This window comes from Choristoneura fumiferana, chromosome 16 (genome assembly GCF_025370935.1).
Source record: "Choristoneura fumiferana chromosome 16, NRCan_CFum_1, whole genome shotgun sequence".
NCBI lineage: Eukaryota > Metazoa > Arthropoda > Insecta > Lepidoptera > Tortricidae > Choristoneura > Choristoneura fumiferana.
The window spans coordinates 11597660-11619611 of record NC_133487.1 but is presented as its reverse complement, the minus strand read 5'-3'; the positions used below and the strand labels follow the sequence as shown (position 1 = coordinate 11619611).

General features: G+C 36.6%; 1 protein-coding gene across 3 annotated transcripts; it reads right to left on the bottom strand.

Moving 5' to 3' along the window:
- Positions 1-270: 270 nt before the first annotated feature.
- On the bottom strand, positions 271-21100 carry LOC141436142 (organic cation transporter protein-like). Of its 3 annotated transcripts, none has more exons than XM_074099015.1 (6): positions 20934-21100; positions 12311-12491; positions 8602-8989; positions 7514-7921; positions 6513-6759; positions 271-3053 (listed from the first exon to the last, which is right to left on the bottom strand). In XM_074099015.1, exons 2-6 carry the CDS (start codon positions 12357-12359, stop codon positions 2625-2627), a joined length of 1521 nt encoding a protein of 506 aa, XP_073955116.1. In that variant the 5' UTR covers positions 12360-12491; positions 20934-21100; the 3' UTR covers positions 271-2624. The 3 variants fall into 3 exon arrangements, with proteins under 3 accessions (XP_073955116.1, XP_073955117.1, XP_073955119.1); XM_074099016.1 differs by having other exon boundaries at positions 12311-12480; XM_074099018.1 differs by lacking the exon at positions 12311-12491.
- Between the last annotated feature and the right edge of the window lie 852 nt (positions 21101-21952).

Below are 21952 nucleotides of genomic sequence, written 5' to 3'. Positions count from 1 at the left end.
TAAATTTTTTTTTTACTTCGATATCATATCATGTAATCTGCTTTTGCTATCACAAAACTCATTCGAACGGCAGTGTAACGCTGTCTACTTATCACGCCAGACTAGTAAATATTAGGTAGGTTTACAAGATTGCAACTTGTTCTTGATAATATTAATTCCGATGATACGTCACATAACTTTATCCTTGACGGATGTGTGGATGCTGGAACAATTTCTCGCATAATAAAAAATACCAATATGTAAAGTTTAAATTTTAATAAGACACACAAATAAAATAACGTTTCTTTATTTTTTCGTCTTAAAAATTATCAAATACACAGTTTTACTACTAAATTATCACAGCCTATAACAGAAATAGACCCTCTATAGTCTTCTATGCAATTTGTAATGGAAATGGTGACTTTTTGTTGCTGCCATTATCATTACTTCAATCAGCCACCTTGTATCTTCCTACCATATATTTAATACAACTGTTGGTTTTCTGATTTACTTATGTATAAAAATGAAAAAAAAACATATCTTTCTCATAACTAACACATTATTTATACATTACTAGTAGGATTCCCAATTTTCATAGTATAGTAAGAAGAAAGCGAACTAGGATTAAACAACTAATATGAAACTCCTACTCATTGTTATTTTTATTCATTTATCTAATTCCAATATAAATAAATAAATAAATATCACGGGACAATTCACACCAATTGACTTAGTCCCAAAGTAAGCTTAGCAAAGCTTGTGTTATGGGTACTAAGCTACGGATAATCTCTTCTCTCTATATATATATATATATATATATATATATATATATATATATATAAGAAGAAACTGACTGACTGACTGACTGACTTACAGATCAACGCACAGCCCAAACCGCTGGGCCTAGAAACTTGAAATTTGGAACATAATATGTTCCTTAATAGGTGTAGACGCGCACTAAGAAAGGATTTTTCTAAATTCCCATGGGATAGGGAATAAATGGAATTTATATTTTCACTTTGCAATGGCCCTATTTCCGTAACTATAATTATTAGAAACTTAAAATTTGGCATGCAAGTAGGTAATACTAACAGCTAAAAACGGTATACAGTATTTTCCGAAATTCCCACGGGATAGTGATTAAATGGGATTTATATTTTCACTTTTAATTAATGACCCTATTTCCGTCATTATAATTATTAGAGACTTCAAATTTGGCGAACAAGTAGGTGATACTAACAGCTAAAAACTGTTTTCAGGATTTATCAAAATTCCCACGGGATAGAGAATAAAGTGGGATTTATATTTTCACTTCAAAATGACCCTATTTGCGAAACTATAATTATTAGAAACTTCAAATTTGGCATGCAAGTAGGTAATACTAACAGCTAACAACCCTTTTCAGGATTTTCCGAAATTCTCACGGGATAGTGAATAAATGGGATTCGTATTTTCACTTTCAATTTATCACCCTTTTTCCGTAACTTATTTATTAGAGACTTCAAATTTGGCGAGCAACTAGGTAATACTAACAGTTAAAAACAATTTCAGGATTTATCAAAATTCCCACGGGATAGGGAATAAAATGGGGTTTATATTTTCGCTTCAAAGTGGCCCTAACTCCGTAATTATAAATATTAGAGACTTCAAATTTGGCATGCAGGTAGATAATACTAATAGGTAAAAAAAACAAAGATTTTCCGAATATCCCACGGGACAAAACGAATAAAGAGGATTTTATATACCAACTGAATCAGAAAACGCACAAGCTAAACTAATTAAAAACGAAATTTTACATGTACGTTCAACGAACTGACACAATTACTTTGCTCACCCGCGACCTTTATAATAGCTACTTTTATGCATGTGAATGTGTCCATGCAATCCCTCTACCTCCACTCTGTAAGGACACACACAAATCACACAAATCCATTTACGTATGCAGGCTGATTTTTGAATTCCAAAATTTGCACCATCTGTCTAAAACAACGTATGTATGTATTTGTATTTCCATGTAATCCTCCGAAAAATCAATCAAAACACGAAAAAGGATCGCATAAAGTAAATGTATGTTACCCCACGTTAACCACGTTAACGCGAGCGAAGCCGCGGGCAAAGGCTAGTAATTATATAGATACATATTTAAATACCTATTAAACACCCATATGCATTTGAAAACATAATATATATTTTGGTAAGTATATTTCATGTTTGATTACTTAGCCGCTTGAATTAGGATGTGTCCCATATGGGACCTTTGTCAAATTAAATTGTCAATTATTAACGATTTTGGATTCGTTGGCCATCGATACTCTATCCTTAAGTCTGTATGTATTTAATTACTTATTCTTATATTGTCGAATTGGCGTTTTTCACTTTTACTACTCTTGTTCACTGCGCTATATAATTTCGTAACCCTTAAGTATTTTTAGATCAGAATAGGACAAAAATGTTCAAAAACTCTATCCCTTGAAATGGTTTTTGAATCAGGGTACATTGGTAAAATAATGAATAATGCCAATTCATAGTTCGTTTTCGCCTTACCTTGCTATGAAAACTCTTATTAACCGTAACTATTAGAATTTAGATAATGAACCCGATAAAAGGCACGAATGTCGAATACCCATCGGTATAAATTAAATAAATCACTTTTCGCCTTCCTCTAACGTGTCGGGTAATTTTTTGCCTCTCGTGTCGGGTAGAAGTATACAAAGACCCGCGCCGACTAGAGGTATGATTCCGAAGACCAGTGGAGGCAGCCAATAGCTAGTGGCAGAAAGAGTAGCTACAAACGGGGCGACCATGGAGCCGACTCTCGCGACTGTTGAGGACAGGCCGACGCCGGAGTTTCTGACGACGGTGGGGAACAGTTCTCCCGCGTATAAGTATACGGTGGCGAAGGAGATGCTCATGCCCCAGAGGCCGGTGCAGCCGAGGGTGAGGTGCGCGACGCCCGAGTGCGGCACGGCAATGATGAGCAGGCAGCTGAGCCCGGTCACGCAGTTCGAGCTGATGAGCGTTATCTTCCGCCCGAGTACTCTGTTCGCGTAGATGGATATCAACGTGCCAGGGACCTGTAAATAAAAGAGGTACGTGTAAGTACTTTGTAAAATCTAATTGGAATTCCCTTTGGCATGCTAAGTTCTTGTGAGGGCAGCTGGTTCTCTCTCTGATAAGCTGTAAAAGCCAGATGATATAACAGCAACAGTCCGTTCGGAAAAAAAAACTACATACTTTGCATGAATGATCACTACTAATTTCATCTTATTGTCATTGGGAGATTTTACATGGTTAGATAACTTATTATAAGTTTTTACTAGTATTTTTACAATTGACGAAATGCAACTATCCGTTGCATCAGTTACTTGGTAAAATGAAAGGAAACAAAACTCATCTCTTTTAAACTGTCCCTAACAGCTTTTATTGAAGTGTCCACGTCAAAACACTATACTGAAAATATACAAAACCAAAATTTTTTCATCGTTTAGGCTATTTAATAATAAGTATAAACCATTTATTTCAGGAACCACTGCTCATACAATAAATACCTAAGACATGTTAAGACATTCGATTTTTTTTTACGAATAAATTAATTTTTGTTCTACATTTTAGAAGCACCATTTAATCTCGGGGATCTCATTGCTTGCGCGTCAGATGGATAGAATAAAACAATACGATCATGTTTACGGAATTCCTGTGATCACATTGCATCTTGCGCATTGAACTACTGACCTAGAATTGAACGCACGTGTATAGCTACTATAGTCTGCATTATCTACCATGATAACAGATTTTGAAGCGAATGGAGAACCGCTAGGTTACAACTGGATTTATCTGAAGTAGTTGAGACGAGACGCCCGATAAGCAAAACAACCGAACTGGATAAGTAGGAACAAGATATTGCGATGTGTTTACCAGGAATGGAATATCACAATAATGTTCCCGGGTATATGTATAATATTGTTAACCCACAAATGATAAATGATACGAGTTTGTAAAAATGTTATTGCCTCTCAATTTTTTGCAGGCACAATGTACAGTCCAATACAAAGATATCGATACTGCCAAAGTTACAAAAATATGTAGGTACACACGACCTTAATAATAAGCCAATAAAGTCGATATTTTTGGCAGTATCGATCTTTTTGCAGTTGACTGTACTCATGGTATTGGAATGCGTTACCAATTATGATTTTAACAAACAGCAACAAGTGTGGTATGACGATAGGTATAATGTATTATTTAATAAGTATTATTGACGAGGAATTTAAAACCTAAATTTGCTAAAAGTGGCTCCGAAGCGGTAATGTTTCGTGTGCTCTGCATACCCCATTTGGGAATACAGGCGTGATGTTTGTGTGTGTATTCAGGATGTTTTTGACTGGACCTTGTGGACGGCGTAGTTTTGCCAACTCTTTTTTGAGAAGATAGCCAAAAGACATCTAAAAAAGATCTAAAAAAAGAGCTATTTTTTTAAAGAAAAGAGCCAAGTTTGAAGCATAGTTTAATCGAATTTTTAACCTTGGCAGTCAGAATCTTCGTAAGTCAAAACCAATTGTACTCCACTTGTGCTTGGTTCTGGGTCATCAGGCTTCGCGTTTTCATAACTTGCCATAGTACCTATTTTTTTTAAGTACTTGATTAGGAATGTCGTAGTTATGGCAGCATTTCTTTAAGCGTCGTAACCCTGATCTAATCGTAAGAATGGCAACTGTTGTATCAGTTCCAAGTCTGCGGCGTTTTGTTTTGAACAAGCACATAGTCATAGACAGACGTTTATTTATGACTGATTTTTTTTTTCGTTAAGTCTATGGTCAATTGGGTATCTCAGTAAAATATAACTTGGAATAAATTACTTAAACAAAAATGTAGTCATACAGTTCGTTTTAATACCTGGTATAAATCTGTATTAAAAGCTATTTTTCGTCTTATTCTTCCATACGACTATGTTCGTGGGGACCTTAGGCCATAATATTTATCATCATAAATGTTTTCAAAATTGCTTTTTTGGGATTGGATATGATTCACCCGCATCATATCTGAAGGAGCCCAAACTTGGTATGTATTGAAAATGATTTTTAGCTTAATTAAAAAAAAAGTGACTAAAATATAATAATGTGATATGTTTTTAGAATCGGCTTAGTAAGCCCTTTCATTAGATACCACACACGATAGGTTTCAGAACAATTTTTTTTCCATACAAAAAAAGATGACGTCATAACTCCCCTCCTTTTTTGTTTTTTTTTCGTGCTACGGGTTGACGGTTAGATCAATCGTTCCGATTTTCATGCTTTTAACACCATGTGCAGCTTTTTACTGAATTTCGGGGTGTACTGCTAGCATTAAGTATGTGTAGGTATGTATACGTAATATTTGTGATGTTATCTTTGTTCTACATATATTTCACTTCGCAAATAGGTTAGGTTAGTTAGGTAATACAAATGTCTAGTAACTATTATACCTACTTCAATTTCGATCAGTGTGGCACGTAGACCTAATTAGTACCTAATTCTAATCTTAATATAAATTTTTCATTCATTAGACGTCATTAAAAAAAGCAGAATAAAATTTACTAAACTGTATCTTTGTCTCAGCGGCTTAGTTACTAAACAAACTCCGACTCCTGGTAAGGGGGATTTGCTAGTCAGCTAATATGGACGCGAATGTCCAGTTTAGTCCTGGTACTAAAAGTTTCTAGATCCGGAAATACTCTCTTGCGCACCAGCACCGTACCAGTACCGTAAAACGAGGCTACTTTGCCCCCCACTGGGTAGGTACCTAACTATGCTCGTTCTGTATTTTGTTTAAATGTCTTGCAGGTCGAAGTACCCGGTACCGGTACCCGATTCCGATATAAAGACCGATATAAAGTGACAACACTGAACTTCAATTCTTACTTCGATATTTTCTATTCTCTTCCTGTCAGACGCCGTAGAGTGATAATACAGAGTGCAATGATAATGATGGGGTAAAAATACACCAAACGCCTCCTACTTAGTATGAATTATGAATGAAATTAAATTCAGTAGTATAGTTACCCAAACGCCGGGTAACATTGCTCCTAAATTAAAGTTTTAATATATATATTAAAACAACATTATGACGTAGTTTAAGCAAGCCAGCATGATAGTAGGGGTGATCTACTTTACATAAAAATATAATATGAACATACCACAGCATAATAATTTTTAAAATAAAACAAAGATTACTAAATTTGGAGCAAAAATCGGTGCAAAGTAGCCTCTTTTTACAGTAGGCGTGCATGTATAATTACTTTTATTTACTTTATGCGATTTACTTTTTGTAAACATAAGATAGATTTAAAAAAAATGTGTGTTAGTACTCTTAAATTACGTCTTTATGTAGAGTCACCAGTACCAATATTTGACATCATACAGCATGCATCAATATCTGGGACGACACTATTTCTAGGGCCGGTAGGATATGTCAAATATTTTTGCACGCTACGTGACTATACTTGAACCTATACGCAAAAAAGACTATAGAATCTTTTCACTACAGTGTATATTTACCTGAATAGCGGCAGATATGGCGACGTTGGTAAAGATGTTCCCGGAGACTTGTCCGATGTACTGAGAGACGCCGAAGAAGCAGAGGCCGCAAACGAACCAGTTGAAGCAGATGGCGAGGGTGCGCGTACGCAGGCGCGGTGTCCGGAACAGCGCTAGGAACGAGGCGTGCTCGCCCGCGCCGGCGCTTCCTACATCCACGCACATCTTTTGAGTTGTCGCGGCGATGTTATCGGTTGGGCGGCCGTTTCTGGAATTATTAAATGCATCTCTTATAGTTTTACCACCTTATTCATGGCGATAAGAAGTCTCCGGTCGGAAAAAATATTACGCGATCCCTCTACTGATTGATTTAGGCGTTACTTTGTAGAGATTCATTCATTATCTTGCTCCTCCGCTATCACACATTTTTGCTTGTTGTGGTAGAGTAGGAGCAAGGCAAAACGTTGTAGTTCGCTCGTTAATGCCCCCACTTTCAGTAGGTAATTTGTATTTTCTCACGTTATTTATAGCACAAATATTGAATACACGTATACTATGTGGTAAAAAAAGCTTGTTTTGAAGTTACCACGACCCCTCTGTCGAGATTCTACGTCGCCCCGAGGCATCGGGACCCACGGTTGAAAGACACTAGTCTAATACTTATGCATATAGAGGCACGTTCGAACGGTTAAAAATTGGCAACTTTTACATTAATAAAAAGAAATTGCAAAATACTAATATTATAAATGCGAAAGTGTGTGTTTGTTTGTTTGTATTTTTGTCCGTCTTTCACGTCGAAACGGAGCGACGAATCGACGTGATTTTTGGCATAGAGATAGTTTATGAGCCAGAAAGTGACATGGCTACTTTTTATACCGGAAAAATGTATCCCGAGGGAACAGCGCGCGATAACCGAATTCCACGCGGGCGAAGCCGCGGGTAAAAGCCAATTATTAATATAATTGAAAGTTATTAATCTTAACAAATGTGAAGAAAATTGAGCAAGATAATGTTATCTTTACCTTTTAGCTGCCACTGTCATAATCTTGACAGCCTCATCGGTTCTGCCAGTAGTGAGGAGCCATCTCGGCGATTCAGGCAGCAAGAAGTAGTAGCTCAGGAAGATGATCGAAGGCAGCGAGATCGCGAGTTGAAATTTGTCCCAGTCGCGGAGATAGTAGCCAAACATCGGTAGCATCAAGTGTCCTAGGTTGAATGGTATCTGGTATATAATCCCAACAGTTTCCCTGTATTTGGCACCAATTAGCTCCATAGTAAGGACAAAACTGGTCACCATGGTACCGCCTGTCGCCACCGCCAGCATAAATCGTAGAGCGGTAAACATGTACCAATTGACAGAGTAGGCCGTTGCTACTCCAGAGATCAGTTGCAAAAATACAGCTGCCAGGAATGGCATTCGGCGACCGAACCTAGAATATTAAAAAATAAATTGTTTAGAATAAAAAATAACAGTAAGGAATTCTAACTTGTTGTAATGTTATCGAATATAAAGTAGATGTAAAGCCGTAGTGCTGCAGTTTCTTTGAGGAAGTTTGTTAACTTTTTAAAGTGTCGTTTTATTTCCAGACCTCTATTCACAAAGATCAAAAACACGATTAAAATTCACGCAAATTTATTCTGTTAAATATATAAAATAACATTTAGATGATGTGGGCTTGTGGTCAAACAGGTATGAGTTGAAACGTGACAGCTTTGATCACGATTCGATTATCCTCAATTCCTATCAGACTCTGATATTTCACTGTTTAGCAAATATCAACAATAAGTAACACAATCTATCAATAATAATGTGATGTCCAGAGAGTGAGCGAGAGAGAGCAAGAGAGAGAGAGAGAGAGAGAGAGAGAGAGAGAGATTCAATTAAATTATGTAAATATTATTCTATAAATTACGATTCTTGAATAATGCAATTTAGAATCAATTCAGCGACATTTTCGCACGCCGTAAATTTACAACTCGGTCAATGACTTGCAATCAGATCCTTTAAAGTAATGGTTTCCGGAACCCAACGTACGGCAGGATGTCCCAATTTAAGGACCGTAACTTCTTGTTAACATAATAAGACATACACCTACGCGAAATGACTTACCTATCGGAAAGGTGACCGAAGACCATGTTGCCGACGAGGATTCCAAGCATGAAAAAGGTTTGTGTGAGATTCTTCAGCCACTGCCGTTCGCATACGAGGTTCCATTGTGAGATGATAGTCTGACTAAAGATACTGTGATCGTACTCATAATTTGTGCAGTTGGCATGGCATGTGTTATCGAAGATATCGCTGGGCGTGTCAGCGCAAGTGAAGTTCATCGGAGGCGCAAGGAATATAATGCTCATCTGATGCCACGCCACAGGAAACTTGACGAGGAACACAACGAAGCATATCCATATCTGCCACTTGCCGATGGCACCGATAGCTCTTGTCAGCGGGTCCTCGCTGACTTTCTGGTTCTCGGCGTCTTTTGTATCATTGTCCAACACTGGAATTAAAAAAAACATTTTTTCATTTAATCAAGTAAATCTCTTTGATCTATTGACTTAAGTAGATTAATTTTGAACAAAGCTAAACTACAATAAAAATATCAGGATCCCCTGATAGAAAACAATTACCGTCACTTGAAATGTAAGTAAAATTACAGGCGAATTGCCGGCCCCTTGTGTAAAGAGTAGACTATAGTTTCTTGAAGATCCACAAATTCATGCACGGTTGCTATACGAAAACTTTATTTATTGGATTAGGCACTTTTTAGGGTTCCGGAGCCCAAATGGCAAAAACGGAACCCTTATAGTTTCGCCATGTCTGTCTGTCTGTCTGTCCGTCCGTCCACGGCTTTGCTCAGGGACTATCAATGCTAGAAAACTGTAATTTTGCACGAATATATATGTAAACTATGCCGACAAAATGGTACCTATAATAAAAAACTAAAAAAATTTTTTTTTAGGGTACCTCCCATAGACGTAAGTGGGGGTGATTTTTTTTCTCATCCAATCCTATAATGTGGGTTATTGTTGGATAGGTATTTTAAAACCATTAGGGGTTTGTTACGACGATTTTTCGATTCAGTGATCTGTTAGCGAAATATTCAACTTTAAAGTGCAAATTTTCATGAAAATCGAGCGTCGAGCGTATAGTAATAATATAGGGGTATCGTTGGATAGGTCTCTCAAAATAATTAGGGGGTTGCTAAAACGATTTTTAGATTCAGTGATTTGTTTCCGTATAAAATACGAAATTCTTAGAAAAATATTACTTATTTTTTCGTAATGGCTATGGAGCCCTATTTTGGGCGTGTCCGACACGCTCTTGACCGGTTTTTTATTTTGTTTAACAATGACCCTCAACAAATATGTTTGCCAAATTTCTTCAGTCTCTATCTCTGGTGGTTTCGGTTGGGCATTGTCGAGTAGATTAGGAATGTGAGTTAAAAGGAGGACATCTACATCCCGTAACAAACATAATATCAAGTGTAAATAATCTTGGATCATTAAAAACTGTTATCCCGTTGAAATTTAGGAAAATCCTTAAAGCACTTTTTACATCTTATAATAACTTACTTGTATACCAAATTTGATATTTCTAATAATTATAGGAGAGGAGATAGGGCCATTTTGAATCTCTATCCCGTGAAATTTTGAAAAATCCCGTCCAAGTGCACCTCTATGAGCCTCTAGGAATATTTGTGCCGAATTTTAATTATCTAACTCCAGTGACTTAGGCTGCGCGTTGTCTATCGGTCAGTGAGTCAGGCATTTAGTAACTCTTTAATTTACTCTTTTATATGCTTAGATTTAAAAAATTGTTTGGCCCTTTAGAAGCGCGATACTCAAAGACCACCAGAAAAAATATTCTTTTTGCGCCTCTTCACACCAAATGTGAACCCTTGCCAATGACGCTGCAGGCAGGCTTATGGGTGAATTGGAGACTGCCGCTTGTAAGAGCTTCAGTCTAGGTATTAATTGTTACCCTATCAAACAATTACTATAAAATGTAGTAAATTGGAAGCTCCGACCTCTTTCAAATGTAGTCGAAGTACCACAAAATACAAAAAAGTGGTTGTAGCACCGGCTAGCTTGCTTACAAAGGGTGGTTCGTGCGCGCAGGCATGTGACGAAAAGAAAACGCAGTACGCACATCAAATAATAGTTTTAATGATATGACACAGCATCAGCACAAGAAATAAACATAATCTTATTAGATTCGTATCAGAATTCTTAAATACGGACGAGTTTATAGAAAAGTCACATCTCGTAACGCGGCGTCGGTCGTACTGCGCGGGGACGGCGGGAACGTATCATTGGTGCGTCCACGCGCGGTACACCACGCTTAGCCGTGATTGGCTGCTGGGGCGCGGCGAAGGATTCGTCCAGTCCGGGCGGCCCGGCATTAGTAAAGTGTTGCCGCGCTATATGGTTCTATTTAAAAGTCTAGTCTGATTGAGATTTAGGTACACGATTAATAATACATTATTATGTTGATATTTTATATTTTGTCAAAAAAAGTAATACTTACTTACCTACTGAGAATTTTATAGCAATTATTATAACTAAATGTTAACTTTTACAGAACGAGTTTGTAGTTTATGATATAAATAAGTTAATTTGTTTTTAGAGTCGACGGTCTAAGGGTTTTGTTGTATAAGAATCCTCATAATTTCTGTTTGTATATCAAAACAGTTTCAAATGCTAACTATTTCAGTCAAAGAAAATGTAAATGCTACATTATTGTGCGAAATCAATTGATGCGACATTACAATAACAATAAAGAAAGAATGCCGCATTGACACACCTCGGGTAAACCAAATTTCTGACTGCAATATTTAAGCGATTTAAAATATCCAAATTACGTCAGAAAATAGTTTCAAGAACCACTAAAACATTCACGTTAAAAAAAGAGAGACTAATGTAAGTAAAGAAAATATACGAGCATTTCCCAAGACAGTGAAAAAAACCGCCCAAGATCGTGTCGGACACGCCCGAAATAGGGTTCCGTAGCCATTACGAAAAAAATAAGTAATATTTTTCTAAGGATTTCGTATTTTGTACGGAATATTCCAAATTTAGGTATATTTTATACCTTAGGCCGATATTTACTCTTAAACTACTAATAATTCTCAAGAAAACTTAACCGTTATAGTTTTCCTTGTAAGTTTGATGATATATTTACTACCATTGTGATTTTTTTTTAAATTTTCCACCCACCGGTTTAGATTTTAGATGGGGGGGAAGGGGGGACGCTCGATTTTAATGAAAATTTGCACTAAGTTGAATATTTTGCAAACTTATCACTGAATCGAAAAGTCGTTTTAGAAATCCCCTAATGGTTTTAAAAGACCTATTCAACGATACCCCACACTACAAGATTGTATGAGAAAAAAAATCACCCCCACTTTACGTTAATGGGAGGTACTATAAAAAAAATATTTTTGAATTTTTTATTATACCATTTTGTCGGCATAGTTTACATATATATTCCTGCAAAATTACAGCTTTCTAGCATTGATAGTCCCTGAACAAAACCGCGGACGGACGGACAGACAGACAGACAGACAGACAGATAGAAAGACAGACGGACAGACAGACAGACAGACATGGCGAAACTATAAGGGTTCCGTTTTTGCCATTTTCGCTACGGAACCCTAAAAAACGCTCACCTTGGGACCGAAATAATTATTTTAATGAGGACTATCGTTCGTCGTACCGTTAAAAATGTTATGTTGGTATGTATCCAAAGCACAGATCGTTGTTAAAAATGTAGAATATTAAAACCACGATGCTAGATAATAGATTTGTCACAGACTCACTCATTTCCCCTATCTTCTGCGGTTCGCTCTTAGATGCCACGGCCGACATCGTAATGAAATTTATTTTATTCGATTGAAATAAAATATTTAGCCAGCGCCTCGGGCGGCTAGTCGACGCCGACTGGAGCTGCGTACGAGCTGATAACTTAGGAGCTGATCTGGAACCGGACCTTAACACACTCTATTGAATAATGTTGTTAAAAATTGGATAATGACTCCTTGGTGCAATTGGGCGCGTGCGTAAATCTTTACGACATAACATGTTGCTATTTTTGTTCTACATTTTATATAAGAAAATGACGTCATTTACACACAAGACCGTTCTGATGCTGTGATTGAGATAATCTATGCAGCTACAGGAGTGCTGCGAACGCGGATAGCTCGTGTTTAATTATTAGAGGGGAAGACGATGGAATCGTATGTATCATGGGCGTACCCAGCTTCTGGCCTAGGCGGCTGCAAGTCAGATTTTTAGGTCAGATCACCCGCGCTTGTTTTGTCATACGGAGCAACTTAATACATTTTCTGCGAATGCGAGTAAAAAATTTATTTATTCATTTATTTTAATTTTCCAAACTTACAATTATCATTACAGGTTACATACCCAATGGAATAATTTAGCTAAAATTTATGTAAGTAGTTACACAAAATACATGAACTCGCCCTAATCACTAATCAAAAATGTAAACGAGGCGTAATATATTACAGAACATACAATTTCCAGGGGGGCAGCTGCCCTCCCTTGCCCCCCTGGGTACGCCCATAGTATGTATGTATGTATGTAAACTCTTATTGTACAAAAGAAAAGAAACAAAACACAATTGACAAACTTCGGGATACTTGTACAAAGGCGGGCTTATCTCTTTAAGGGATCTCTACCACTCAACGTTTGATTAGATGAGAGGAGTAACCATAACTCCGGTCCGACAAAGAGTATAAGAGTCAAAAATAGTGGAAGCTACTATGCAGTCTTTTTTAACAAAAATTTACAATACAATACATAAACTACGATATAAATAAATCAATAAACTACTATATATATTATAAAGCCGTGGTGGCCTAGTGGTTTGACCTATCGCCTCTCCAGCAGAGGGTCGTGGGTTCAAACCCCGGCTTGCACCTCTGAGTTTTTCGAAATTCATGTGCGGAATTACATTTGTAATTTACCACGAGCTTTGCGGTGAAGGAAAACATCGTGAGGAAACCTGTACAAACCTGCGAAGCAATTTATGGTGCGTGTGAAGTTCCCAATCCGCACTGGGCCCGAGTGGGGGACTATCGCCCAAGCTCTCTTGTTCTGAGAGGAGGCCTGTGCCCAGCAGTGGGACGTATATTGGCTGGGATGATGATGGATATATATGTATATATAACCATAATACATGTTATACATGCGAATATAAAACAAAGGAATGTCCTCAAATGTTTAAGGAGAAGGTGTAAGCCACATCCCTCTCAAGCCCTCCCTGAAAGATCCTACGGTGGGAGATTGCCTGATGGAGGTCGGTAACCGCCTAACAGCCTGGCAGCTGGCACTGTAACAGATTTAGGGTAGCTGAAACGCTCGGAAAGGTATACGGGAGCAGAAGGATTAAAAAGAGTGTTGAAAAGAAATGACAGAACGTGGATGTTTCTGCGATCCCTTATAGGCAACCACTTCAGCTGTACCCTGAAATTAGACACGTAGTCGTAGTTGCGGAGTCCAAAAATGTATCGAATACATACATTATCTGAAGGCGGTCAACCTTGTTAAGCCCCTCTCACTCAGATCCAGATAGCCATGGTCAAGCAACGGAAGCAAAGAGACTGAGCCAGAGTAATTTTCGTTTGGAGAGATAGAAAATGTTGCAAGTGCCTATACATGAGCGAGTGTAGCGAGGCAAAAAGTTTACGACTGACATCAGTCACTTGGGCCGACCAAGAAAGCGTTTGGTCTATTATGATCCCCAGATTTCTGACGGTAGACGAGAAAGGTATAATTGTACCATCAAAATACAAGTTTGGAACCACCAAGTCAGAAATCCGAGAGATAAAGAAATTGTATTGGGTCAGTAGAAGATTTACGTAGATCTCGTTTTCTATTTCTAATGACCAAGTCGGATAAGACGAGGCAAAAACACAAAATTATTTACAAACATGGAGCATCAACCATAGTGCAACGTTTATTACAATTTACGCATGCAGTGGGGTGATGCGGGATAAGTAATTACTTATAATTACTTCGATGTAATTCCTGCGAACTATGCCATTAGCTTGATAACCTTTGTCATTCTTAGCAATAGCTCGTGAATGGTGACAGTCAAAAAGCATAGGTAATGTCGGTGAATAGTAACGAAATTATAACGAAGTCAAAATATTAAAGGTGTTGTCATTTGTTAAATCCTCCCATAGCGAATATTGAATATTCATAACGCGTAATTAATAACAAATAAAAATTGGTCAGTTATTAATGTTGGTAATTTGGCAGATGTTAAATAATATCGAAAAAACTTTGTACCCAAAGTAAAAGATGTCTATCAATACCTAAATGAAAAGGGTCGCGACCTGTTGATAAGGTCGCTAGTCGGCGAGTCTGCCTGGTGCGACGGACTTGACAGATAGCGAGCCAAGCCTCCACAGGATCATTGGAAAGCAAACATCAATAATTAATAATTTACCCGAGGAAATAAGAAACAAACATGTTCTATGTCAACAGTTTTCACTTTTCCGGGTCATGTTAGGTACGGGCACTTCTTTCGAACTTGTTGATGTTGATAGACTATATAGCGCTGTGTGACGTAGACGACATTATTAAATCATAGAACTATAAAGTTTTTTTAGCAGATGCTAGAGTTTCCTGTTTATATTTATTGTTAACTGTTATTTGATTGCGTAAATTTTAGCTTATCTATTTTGTGAGATATATGCGTAGCTATAAATATCACGCTACGGTGTCATGGACAGTCACCGGGCCATTGGTGGCAAAATGGACTCGTGTGTTATTTATCTGCCTTTCTTGTTTACGATGGAAACCTACATTTCTTGAATTGTTCTCAGTTAATTATTCTCGGAGATCTTTTCACCGTGATGAGCCACGAGATACTAGGTTAGGTAGGTACTAGGAAATGTGACGACATTCAATAACTAAACTCCAAGCAAAATCAAAGCTTAAAATAAATAGCAAAATCAAAGCTTAAAATAAATGGATAAATTATTTTCAATAATTTTTGGGCTTAATAGAAGAGCTGCTTTCTTAGGCTAATTCTGAAACTTGATGCACGACTTTTCTGTCGATAAAAGCTCAATGAAATGTAAAATTTTAAGGAACTGACTTCTTTTAGTTTCATTATAATAGAGTATATAAATTGGTCAATCGCACAAGTGTTTCAGAGCTATTGGAGAACAATTTAGATAACGAAATAAGAGCAAACTTCCTAATAATCAGTAAGTAATAATGCTGTCTGCGTTAGATAGTCAAACATAAAAAACTAAGTACGAATTTGTACGATAATAATTGTAAAGGCTACAGAGGTCAGCCGTGTGATTATTATTTAAGATATCAAATTTAAAATTTCCTTTGACTTTAATGGTTACTCGGCCAATAAACAATAAGTATTAATAGAGTTTAGGTTAAAATCTACTCATATTTATTCATTTTGCTAATTTTTGGTAGAAGTACCGCCTAGAAAGTTTTGATAACTACTTAGGTAGGCAAGTAGTAGAGGTCAATGTCTGGTCCATTCTGAGAAAAAAATCTAGAGGCGTCACTACTTTACAACAACATAAAAAAGGTTTTTTTAATTTGGTCTTTTTTTTCTTGTTTTATACGATAACTAGTATTAGTTCTTTGGGTGGCGATGCAAATCTATATAAGAACATAATTTCCAGAAGCAAATTGCTTGTTAAGCTACCCAACGAAGGAAAATCAGGGGAAAAACTCGTGTATAAGCGAATTTTGGCATAGTTGTAGGGAATTATGTTTTAAACCACATACTAAAAGTACTGATGGGTGGGTAGGGGTGTAAAGGTCCCATTTTTTAGTTTTTCGTAAATAACTCGTAAACGCTGGCCCACAGCAAAAAATGTTCTAAGACATAAGTAATCTACATAAAATTCTCTACAAAAAAGATTCTATACATTTTTTCTCGGAGATCAATATATTTCATGCAAATCCGTTCAGTAGTTTCTGCGTGAAAGAGTAACAAACATCCATACGTCGCCATACTTACTTAAAGAAATGTGCTTATTTTTTACTGTCCATCTTCTTTCCGCCATATCTTGTGAAATATTGATCTCAGAGAAAAAATGTATAGTCTTTTTGTAGAAAATTTTATGTAGATTACTTATGTCTTAGAACCTTTTTTGCTGTGTGCCAGCATTTACGAGTTATTTACGAAAAACTAAAAAATAAAACCTTTACACCCCCAAGTTAGCTCCACCCTCACCCATCAGTACTTTTAGTAGGTGGTTTAAACACCATTCCCTACAATTATGCCAAAATTCGCTTATATACGAGTTTTTTCCCCTGACAGGCAGTTTTTGGTCTTCGTTGGGTAGGCTATGAATAGGTACATCCCGAAAATAAATAGGTAGGTATATTAAAAAATATGAGTAATAATGGCTAGGATCAATTAATAAACTTAACGGAAATCAGAAATAACACGTTGTATTGAGTATACCTACATCTAGGAGAGTGTACACATCAACTGCTGAAGTTAAACATACTTAAACTGGCATAAAAAAAGTCAACAAAAACAAACCGAAAAAAAATAGAACGTAGAACAGTTCTGTTGTTCTGCGACTTTGTATCACGAAATTTTAAAAATAAGATTCCCAATCTATCACTGGTGTTTGAATCACTGTCCTCGACCCAAAGATCTTTCGAAATATAAGTAGTACTTAAATAGGTACTATGTACAGTCGAGTTCATAAACTTGAGCAAAAATTGGATCAAAAATATCTGAACACGACTCTATTGTTAACGGCGTAGAAGCGTGTTAGATATTTTTGATCAAATTTTTGCTCACAAGATTATGAACGCGACTGTACTCTAAATATAAGTACAGTGAACTACAAAGAGATGAATACAGCCAAAGTTATATAAATGTATACACGACTTTATTAACTTAACATTAAAGTCGTGTGTACCTACATAATTTTGTAACATTGGCCGCATCTTCGTTGACTTTACCTTGTTTGACTGTACCTATTCAGATCGCTGACGTAAGAATGTCACTACATAAGCCTATTAACTAGGTACAGGGCAAAGATATCGACACGGCCAAAGTTGCAAAAATATATATACACGGCCTTAATGTTCAGCGCATAAAGTCGTGTATACATATTTTTGTAACTTTGGCCGTGTCGATATCTTTGCCCTTGACTGTACCACAAAACAGACATAATTCAGGTGCGGTTTTTACAAAGTACCTATTCAACCGTTGATCACCTATTTAACCAATCCATTATAGAACCCACCCAAGTGTAACGTAAGTATCTACAGCTAAATAGACGTAGGTGCTCAAATGACCTATAATTTGAGCGTCATAATGCGTAAGTGTACCTATACTTACTTCAAGAAAAAATATTAGGCCTATTGGAAGATACCTTTAAAGGTACAATAATCACATATATGAATATTCCTATACATACGTGCCTGCTATAATGATCAAATTACCGAGGATTCAAAAAATCCGACTTGTTGTCTATTGAGTGAAAGGTTTTACTTGTCTTAATTTATGAAAAAGATAGATAGACCATAGACGTCTTAATTAAAAACTTGATGATGATCAATTTTTAGGGTTCCGGAGCCAAAATGGCAAAAACGGAACCCTTATAGTTTCGCCATGTCTGTCTGTCTGTCTGTCTGTCCGTCCGCGGCTTTGCTCAGGGACTATCAATGCTAGAAAGCTGTAATTTTGCACAGATATATGGGTAAACTATGCAGACAAAATGGTACAATTCCATAGACGTAAAGTGGGGTGATTTATTTTTCTCATCCAACCCTATAGTGTGGGGTATCGTTGGATAGGTCTTTTAAAACCGATTCAGGAATGTGTTTGCGAAATATTCAACTTTAAAGTGCAAATTTTCATTTAAATCGAGCGTCCCCCCCTCTAAAATCTAAACCGGTGGGTGGAAAAATTTGAAAAAATGCAGGATGGTAGTAAGTATATCAAAATTTCAAGGAAAACTATAGCGGCCAAGTTTTCTTGAGATTTATTAGTAGTTTATGAGTAAATAGCAGCCTAAGGTATAAAATATACCTAAACTGAAGATTCCGTATAAAATACAAAATCCTTAGAAAAATATTACTTAATTTTTTCGTAATGGCTACGAAACCCTATTTTGAGCGTGTCCGACACGCTCTTGGCCGGTTTTTATAAGGGGTCCAAACCGAACCAAATTTAAAATTTCCACTCCATGCAGCATGCAGTTTAGATTTTCAATAACAAACCCGTGAAGAAAGTGAATATTACAGGGATGGCACAAGTGCAAAAATAATAAAGTCTGGCAGGATAAGGAAGAAGTGGCTCCCAAAAGGAATACAGGAATATCTCAATGTGAATCGTTTGCCATCATCTCATAATTAAGAAATACTCCAATTTTCAGCCCTCTGTCTTGAACCGTCACTGAAGTCAAAAATGTATTTTTTTCCTGAACTAATAATAGCTGAAGCTTCAATCAGTAAATATGTATACAGAAATTGATATGTACCTTTGCACTCAACTGTACTTGTGGTGTACCTGCTTACATATGTTATGATTAGCTGAATGGGAAGTCGTTATTAGTGTACTATGATGTCGTAAGTCATTCGAAACGAGGTGAATATACCTAGATAGAACAGACGTTAGGGCATAATGCATAGCATTGTCTTTATTTCTTACCATTGACAAAGTAAATTCCATTAAATTATCGACAGAGATAACATAGGGTCAGTAAAATTATGATGAAATTTGATATATGTATTACAGTTGAGTATTTTGTTACAACTGTTATGGCCGTTTTTGTCACTTTTCTTTAACATAACTTCTTCTGTTCGAAAAGATATTTTTCAGGTTGTGTATACTATACATTATAGATGTACCTAACCATGTCGATGTTTTTTATTCCCTACTTGTAAAAATAAAGGAACGAACACAAATCACCTAAGGCTTTTGTATCAAAATGAATCATTTAGACTTATATTCGCGGAACTATAAGCGAGTTTGAACACTTGGCTGAGTGAGAACGGTAAGCGCACATAATCTAATACATGATATCGAAAGGCGCGGCTGCTTCTCAAAAAGGCAGCGTACATGACATAGGGTCACATTAGCAGATAACAGCTATGATTGACTGCGGAAACTGCCTCGAAGTACGCTTCAAGACCTCGAAGTGACGAGCACCAGTGCAAGGCAACTGTCGCCGTAACCAATCCGATAACGCATTGTTGACTATCTGGGAGTAGCGGCATTAATTTGAATCTAGTTAAAAGCAGATTGATATCCATATTTTTTAACGTAAGTATTAACAAGCTTCAACTCACTTGCAGTAATCGTATTGACTTGAAATTTGGTACCTATACCTACTTATCTATGTAGGTCGGGTTACAATGTCTAGTGAACAAATAGTACCTACCTTCAGTCAGGAAAATGCTTATGTCAACAATGATATTTTTCACAAAAAAATATTGGTGTATATTTTATTTTACTTGATCCACTTAACCAACATTACTTATATGATTTTTTGTTAGACAATAATGTGATCAGACAGCAGACTTTTAGAAAGTAGTTCGATCTGTATCAAATTCGATCTGTATTTGCTATCAAATTAGCACTTGAATTAAATTTATGACCTAAGAACAAACTAAAATCTTTTCTCATATTTCAAGGTCAACTCAAATTTTTAAAACAATTATTGAGTGATATAATCTGTATTTTCATGGTTGTGTTTTTAAAAATCGACTCACTAGACCGTGAACATTCATCAAATCAGTCACCACACACTCACAATCGCTTATTACGACTATGGGACTTTAACAATCGCGAACTATTGCTCGGGTCGGATGCTCTACAACTGTTTAAGGAAACTTTAAACATTTCACTGTAAATACGACACGGGATATGCTAGATATTAATTTAATAAAGCTTAATGGTTACTTGACCTGAAATGTATATTTCAGAATCAAATTATTATTATTATTTTTAATTCATGACGGTGGAAGCATTCTACACTTCCACTGGACCTAGATATAGTTACATGTTTAGTTTTAGTTTTGTAACTAATGGCCCCATACATCCCTGTATTATTATTGTTCTTATCATTTATTTATTTTCTTTTATTGTGTACTGTAGTTTTAAGTATTTTATTTGTAATTATTTTATTTTGAAAAAAATGACTGCCAAGTTTCTTGCGGCGTATTCTTCTTGGCAATGATGGTATTTCCGAAAGCGCTGGTAGTTTTAAAAAATGACGCGTAAAAGTTCCCATTGCGGCCTATTTACTGAATAAATGATTTGAATTTTGAATTTGAATTCCAGACCAGCAAATATACAGAATCGAGTAACTTAATTTCGGTACCTACTTAATTTATGTGTCGTAACTAGGAAATTTGAGATAATAGCTGTAGCTCTTTTAAAATACTAGTAATAAAAAAATAACTTACTTTTCAGTTTGTATTTCTTCTTATTCACAAACTAAAAACTTGATGGAACTTCACAAAAATTGCGAATATAGAACATTCAACACGCTCTGGCGATATCGTTGGCCGACCCGCGCCGCGCGTGTTCACACATTGAGGGGACGCGCAGCGCGCCGCCGTATTTACCCGGCGCGGTGGGTGCCAAACAAAGAACTAGTTCTATAAAATATAACGTGTAATTAAGTACTAACGATCATATACGCTTGTAGTGACGAAATGTTTTCCGTTTTCCTCGGGAAACTAACGCTTAAGTACATCAGTTGCAATACGGAATTCCTTTTTTAGGGTTCCGGAGCCAAAATGGCAAAAACGGAACCCTTATAGTTTCACCATGTCTGTCTGTCTGTCTGTCTGTCTGTCCGCCCATCCGCGGCTTTGCTCAGGGACTATCAATGCTAGAAAGCTGTAATTTTACGCGAATATGTATGTGAACTATGCCGACAAAATGGAACCTTCCATAGACGTAAAGTGGGGGTGATTTTTTTCTCATCCAACCTTGTAGTGTGGGGTATCGTTGGATAGGTCTTTTAAAATCACTAGGGGGTTGCTAAAACGACTTTTCGATTCAGTGATTTGTTTGCAAAATATTCAACTTTAAAGTGCTAATTTTCATTAAAATCGAGTGCCCCCCCTCTAAAATCTAAACCGGTGGGTGGAAAATATAAGGAAAAATTCAGAATGGTAGTAGGTATATCAAACTTTCAAGGAAAATAATAACGGTTAAGTTTGCTTGAGAATTATTAGTAGTTTAAGAGTAAATAGCAGCCTAAGGTATAAAATATACCTACCTAAACTTGGAAGATTCCGTATAAAATACGGAATCCTTAGAAAAATATTACTTATTTGTTTTGTAATGGCTACGGAACCCTATTCTGTGCGTATCCGACACGATCTTGGCCGGTTTTTTTTTGGGGTTGGATTCTTTAGTTTTGTTCTGCGCTTGTATCTAAACACTTCAACGGAAACCTAGACATTTATATATA